This window comes from Eimeria tenella, genomic scaffold (assembly GCF_000499545.2).
Source record: "Eimeria tenella Houghton genomic scaffold, Eth_scaff142, whole genome shotgun sequence".
NCBI lineage: Eukaryota > Apicomplexa > Conoidasida > Eucoccidiorida > Eimeriidae > Eimeria > Eimeria tenella.
In genome coordinates, this window is record NW_013541515.1 from 39792 (window position 1) to 46528 (window position 6737).

General features: G+C 43.9%; 1 protein-coding gene across 1 annotated transcript; it reads left to right on the forward strand.

Annotated features, from left to right (window-relative positions):
- Window positions 1-2089: 2089 nt before the first annotated feature.
- On the forward strand, window positions 2090-6723 carry ETH_00025615 (uncharacterized protein; the record flags this gene model as incomplete). Its single annotated transcript, XM_013373402.1, has 7 exons — window positions 2090-2275; window positions 2606-2737; window positions 3098-3214; window positions 3676-3777; window positions 5013-5156; window positions 6339-6392; window positions 6610-6723. 7 exons carry the CDS (start codon window positions 2090-2092, stop codon window positions 6721-6723), a joined length of 849 nt encoding a protein of 282 aa, XP_013228856.1.
- Window positions 6724-6737: the final 14 nt, after the last annotated feature.

Here is a 6737-nt window from a genome sequence, read left to right on the forward strand (position 1 = left end):
AAACCCTAAACCCTTGACCGTAAACACTCACTTGCAAGGCCTACAAGGTGAGCTCGGCATGAGGGTTTAGAGCTAGGGTTTGGGGTTTATTTCGAAGATTCATTGTCCCCTTCCGAGCATTGAAGCTCCGTAGATTAAACCCCAAACCCTAAACCCTAAACCCTAAACCCTAACCCTAAACCCTTGTGGCTTGCTCAGATCTTGTGGACGCTCTGGGGTCTTCTGTTGGCGTCGTTGAGGATCCGATGCTGGTGGTCCAAGAGATGATTCGCCAAGGAGAAGGCAAACCCTAAACCCTAAACCCTAAACCCCAAACCCTAAACCCTCATGCTTGGGCCGTGGCCCGTTTTGCTTCGAGCCGGCCTGATTTACTGTGGCCTACTCTAATTGATTACAGTTGAGGGTTTAGGGCTTGGCCTTTCTGGCCTAGGGTTTAGGGTTTAGGGTTTAGGGTTTAGGGTTATGAAACCCCTTTGCCAGCTGATTGCGCGCCGCTGCCAACAGACAAATACTTGATGAAAATTTATAATTTAATTAATTAATTATTTATTAATTAATTATTTAATTAATTAATTAATTAATTAATTAATTTATTTATTTATTTATTTATTTATATAGGAGTTGACAGCAACGTGGACGGGGCAGCGCTTGCTGCTGCAGTTGAGGAGGCGGAGAACGAAGAGAGCAGCAGCAGCAGCAGCAGCAGCAGCAACCAGAAGAAGGTGCTGCTGCTGCACCGCTGGACCTTTAGGGTTTCCTCCTTTTTAGGGTTTTGTTTAGACGGGGGTTTGCTGAGGGGCAAATTGTGTCTTGCAGATCTTGCTGCTGCTGTGGGCCTTGTGGGGCCCCACGCAGACAAGGTAAACCCTCCTAGGGTTTAGGGTTTAGGGTTTAGGGTTTAGGGTTTATCAGCGCCAATAGCACAAGTAAATGAAAAAAATGATTGAAAAAAATAAAAGACAAAAGACGCCAGGGCAAACAAATCGCAAGAGCGCAGCAAATAAATAAATAAATAAATAAATAAATAAATAAATAAATAAATAAATAAATAAATAAATAAACAAATAAATACATAAATAAATAAATAATTTAATTAATTAAATTAATTAAATTAATTAATTGAACACAGAAGACCAAATGGCCGCAAAGACTGGAGAGACGGTAGCAGCCGAAAAGGGCTTTCGCTCACTGCTGCTTCTGCTGCTGCTGCTGCTGCTGCTGCTGCTGCAGCTGCTGCGGGAGGCGCTGGCCTTTTTGCTGCACTTCCGGCCGCGAGACTTTCTGCAGCCTTTTGACCCAAAGGCGCTGCAGCAGCAGCAGCACTCTCTTGCCAGGAGAGATTATATTTTCAACCAGAGCAGCTTCTTGGTCTGCTGCTGCTGCTGCTGCTTCTGCTGCTGCTTCTGCTGCTGCTGCTGTTGCTGCTGCTGCTGATATTCATGGTGCTGCTGCTGCTAATGATGATGGTGATACTGGTATTGCTGCTGCTGTTGCTGCTGTTGCTGCTGCTGCGGCTGCAAAAGCGACTTCTGGACTGCTGCTGCCGCTCTTGCTGCTGCTGCTGCTGCTGCTGCTGCTGCTGCTGTGGCTGCAAAAGAGACTTCTGGACTGCTGTTGCTGCTGCTGCTGCTGCTGCTGCTGGGCGTTCTCGCTATTTGCATCCTTGTTCATCATTTTTCACTCTTCTGTTGCCTTAATCATTTCTTTTTTTTCGTTCATTTATTCTTATTTATTTATTTTTGTTTTATTATTTTATTAATTTATTTATTCATTTGGTTTTATTATTTATTTATTTTTATTTGTTTATTTATTCGAGAAGTTCTTTTCAAACGTTTCTTTTTCAGGCCCTGCTCGAGTGCGGATACATCGCCAAACTTTTTTCCAAAGAGTATGTTTTAGGGTTTAGGGTTTAGGGTTTAGGGTTTAGGCTGCTTCTCGAGTCAAGGGTTTAGAATTGCAAGGGATATGCGGGTTTTGATGCATAGCATTGAGGGCTGCAAGCGTTTGTAGCCGCGCTGCTCTTCAGGGTTTAGGGTTTAGGGTTTAGGGTTTAGGGTTTAGGGTTTGCTGCAGCGAGGAGGGGGCCTACATGGAGATGCTGCGGGGTCTTTTGAGTGGCTCGCGAACCCCCGAATTCAAAACTGCTGTTGCGAAGCAAATTTTGAAAGCAACGAGCAGCAGCAGCAGCAGCAGCAGCAGCAGAACAACAGAGTTGCTGCACTCCATTGTCCCCGCTTTAGTCCAAACCATCCGCGCGCCTGACGCCACCAACTCGGTAACCCTAATTTAGGGTTTAGAGTTGAGGGTTTAGGGTTTAGCGTTCGCAGGTTTGGCGCTTAGGGCCGGGACCGCTGTCGAGCTTGGTAGCTAGGGTTTAGGGTTTAGGGTTTAGGGTTTAGGGTTTGGGGTTTTCAGGGTTTTTTGTCGTTTTGGTTTCTTCTCCCGTCACTCCCCCACTTTTCTGTCTCACCCTCTGCCTTTGTCCCTGCCGCTGCTGCCTTTGCTGCTGCCGCCTCTGCTGCTGCTGCTGCTGCTGCTGCTGCTGCTGCTGCTGCTGCTGCTGCTGCTGCTGCTGCTGCTGCTGCTGCTGCTGCTGCTGCTGCAGGGCAGCAACTTGTCTTTGCTACACTTGTGCACTGCCTCTTTGGTCAACTTGAGCGCCGGCGATCCTCGAACGAAAGAAATCCTTTTGGAGGGAGGAATTCATAATGCATGCGTGGCGCTTCTCAAGTGCAAGGTCTGCTGCTGCTGCTGCTGCTGCTGCTGCTGCTGCTGCTGCTGCTGCTGCTGCTGCTGGTGCTCGTGCTGGTGTGGCGGCTGGTGATGCTGGTGCGGAGGATGCGTTTGCTGCTGCTGCCGGCTGCTGGTGCTGCTGCAGCTCTTGCAGCTGCTGCTGCGGTATCTGCTCCTCGTGCTGCTGCTGCCGCCGCTGCTGCTGCTGCTGCTGCTGCTGCTGACTGCACACTTCAACACAGCCCTCAGCAGCGAACTTGACAATCAATCCCCAATAAAAGCTAATTAAATAAGGAAGCAAATTAATTAATTAATTAATTAATTAATTAATTAATTAATTGATTAATTGAACATTTTGCTGCAGGAACAAACCATTACTCTCTCAGTGGTGCTGCTGCTGCTGAACTTAACAAAGCTAGCAGCACACAGGCAGCAGTTCTTAGCAGCAGGAGGCCTCTACCCTATAGTGGACCTGCTTATGGTAAACCCTAAACCCTAAACCCTAAACCCTAGGCCCTGGACTTGGCTTAGCGGGCGCCGCTGCCGCTGCTGCGTTGCTGCTGCGGCTGCTGCTGCATTCCTGTGAAGACCATTGCTGCTGCTGCTGCTTCCGCTTCTGTATAATCGCTGCTGCTGCTACTCCTGCCCTTGCTGCTGCAACTGGATTTTTTGCTGCTGCTGCTACCGTGTGCTGCTGCTGCTGCGACCCTCCGCCTGTGCTGCTGCTGCTGCTGCTATCCTGTGCTGCTGCTACTGGAACCCTGCGCTGCTGCTGCTGCTGCTGCAACTCCGTGCTGTTGCGGCAGGCGCAGTTGTTATACTGTGCTGCTGCTGCTGCGACCCTCTGCTGCTGCTGCCGCTGCAGCTGCTCTGTGCTGCCGCTGCTGCTGCGGCAACCCCCCGCTGCAGCTGCTGCTGCTGCTGCTGCTGCTGCTGCTGCAGCACAACTACGCCTCGGACCTCGCAGAGCGGCGGCCGCTGCTGTCGGGCCTAATGGGAGTTGTGGGGCAGCTAGCCAACGATGAAACGGCCCACGCAGAAATGGTGGAAAGGTGCCAATAAACAAACAAATAAATAAATAAATAAATAAATAAATAAATAAATAAATAAATAAATAATAAAAGTTATTTAAGTGCTTAATTAGCCTTTTGGTCTTCGGCCGCCTTTTTTCGGCCCCAAACCAGCGGGCTGGCTCTCTGCTGCAGCTAGCTGCGCAGCTAGCTAGATAGCTAGCTAGCTAGCTAGCTAGCTAGCTGGCTAGCTGGCTAGCTAGCTAGCTAGTTAGATGTGCTGCTAGCCAAGTCGCACCTCGTCTAAGAAGGCAGCTGCTTAGCTACTTAGAAGATCTCTCGCTAGCTAGCTGTGCTGCTAGCTAGCTGTGTAGCTAGCTAGCTGTGCTGCTAGCTAGCTGTGTAGCTAGCTAGCTGTGCAGTGTAATTTAGGGCTTCACCTCCTTATCAGCTAGCTAGCTAGCTAGCTGGCCAGCTGGAAAGCTGAAGGCGCAGATGTCTCTACCCAAGCCAATCACTTGCTAGCAGTTTGGCCAGCTAGCTAGCTAGCTAGCTAGCTAGCTAGCTAGCTAGCTAGCTAGCTACCCACCCACGAAGCTCGCTAGTTATCTACCTACTCATCTAACTAGGTAGCTAGCTAGCTACCCAACAGCCCACCTAGCTAGCTAGCTAGCTAGCTAGCTAGCTAGCTAGCTAGCTAGCTAGCCAGTGCGCTGCTTGCGGTGGCAGGTACCCAGTGATGGATTTCGTTTTGTATATTTTTCACAACTCCGAAGGCGACGCGGAGTTTAAGGCAAAGGCGAGGCAGCAGCAGCAGCAGCAGCAGCAGCTTATTTGTTTTGTTTGTTTCTTGTATTTCTTTTTATCTTTTCTTTTTTATTAGTTGCTGAATTTATTCTGCTTTTACCCATTTCTTTCTTTCTTTTTATTTTTGTCCTTTTTAAGTTCTTTTTTCCTTTTCACTATTCACTCTTATTGCCCATTTATTTATTTTATTATTTGTTTATTAGTTATTTATTATTATTTATTTATCCATCATTTATTTACTTATTTGTCGTTTATTTATTTATTTATTTATTTATTTATTTATTTATTTATTTATTTATTATTTTTCTTGCTGCTGGGGTTTTAGCAGCAGCAAGTTGGCTATGAAGTGGAAAGCTTCGGGAAAAAAGATGAAATAAAGGAAAATAAATGAAAATAAAGAAATAAAAAAGAATAAAATGGAATTAAAAGGAATTAAATGGTTCAAAATGTCTTTTTTTTCAGATTTTATTTGCCATTAAGCAGCTCTGTCGGGGCCGGTGGCAGCTGCAGCACCGGGTGTCTGTGCACCTCGTGAAGTCGCTTGCTGCTGCTCTTTTCGAATTTGATAATGTTGAGTTTGTTGCTGCTGCTCTTTCGCTGCTGCAGGTGCGTTTTACACTTTTAAAACAATTAAATTCAAGTTTTTCGCATTTAATTCATCTTTTTTCTCCTTTATTTCGTTCAGTTTCGCCTCAAGTGCATGCAGCGACACTGCATGCGCTTCAGGTGTACGTACACCTCAAACCTGCACGTACACCCGAAGCAAATGCAGCCAAGCCTTCAGACCTACCCCAACAATCGCAAACACAAATACATAATTAACTAATTATTTTAATTAAATTGATTAATTAATTAATTATTTAATTTTATTTAATTTAATTAATTAATTCTTGGGAAATAAAGGAAATGGACTTTCAAAAGGATGAGGCGGATGTTCTCAAGTATCTCGGCACATATAATAAATAAATAAATAAATAAATCAATTGATTAATAATAAATAAATAAATTAGCACTAAATAAGTGAATAAACAAACAAATGAATCTATAAATGAATAAATAAATAAGTAGTTGGTAAGGGGAAAATAAAAACGTTAAAAAATATTAAAAGGTTGAACAATTAAATAAACAAAACTATTTTAAAATATGAATATGCTGAATTAATTATTTAAATAATTTGACTTTATTTTTTGTCTTTTTCCTTTTTTATTTATATCCTTTAAAATGCAATTTATTGTTTTGCCTTTTGCCTCCATCAGTTTTTTATTTATCTTTCGATTTTAGTTTATTTAAATGTCTCGTTTTGATTTAATTAAATCTATTTTTTGGATTAAATATAATTTCATTTTGTAATTCAATTAAATTTCCTTTTTCGATAAAATTAAATATATCATTTGGATTCAATTAAATATCTTTTTGGATTTAATTAAATATATCTCACTTTGACAAAATTAAATATCTCCCACTCAGTTAAATCCCTTTTTGAATTTAATTTTTCTTTTTGTTGAGTTAAATATCCTTTTTGAATTTAATTAAATATCTTTTTTAATTCAAATAAATATCTCCCATTCAATTAGAAACCCCGTTTAACTTTAATTTATTTTTTTAAATTAAAACAAAATAAATTAGATTTAATCAAATTGAAGTAAATTAAATTAAGTGTTTTGTCTCATTAAATAATTGAAAAGTTTCCACAAGCGTTTTGCGTTTTCTTTTATATAGATTTGCTCCTTGAGCACCTGTTGCTGTGGCTGCTGCTGCTGCTGCTGCTGCTGCTGCTGCTGCGTGCAGACGCTGACGAACTACAAGCCGAACTGCTTCGACATGAAGGCAGCAGGAATCCAAGTGAGGCAGAACTGGCTGTTGCTGTTAATGCTGTTGCTGCTGCTGCTGCTGCTGCTGCTGCCAAGTCTACGTTGTCGCCGCTGCTGCTGTTGCCTTCCAAGCCCGCTGCGCTCCCCAGCCTCTACCACTACGCCTCCTGCTGTTTCTGTTCCTGCCGTTGCTGCTGTTGCTTCTGCTGCTGCTACTGCTGCTGCTGCTGCTGCTGCTGCTGCTGCAGGAGGCGCTGCTTTCTGTGCTGCGCCGCACCAAGTTGGACACGCTGTACCATCGGGTCGCAAATCTGCAGGAGCGCATTAACGCCCAAACCAAATACGACTACTTTTCTGTCTAGCTAGCTAGCTAGCT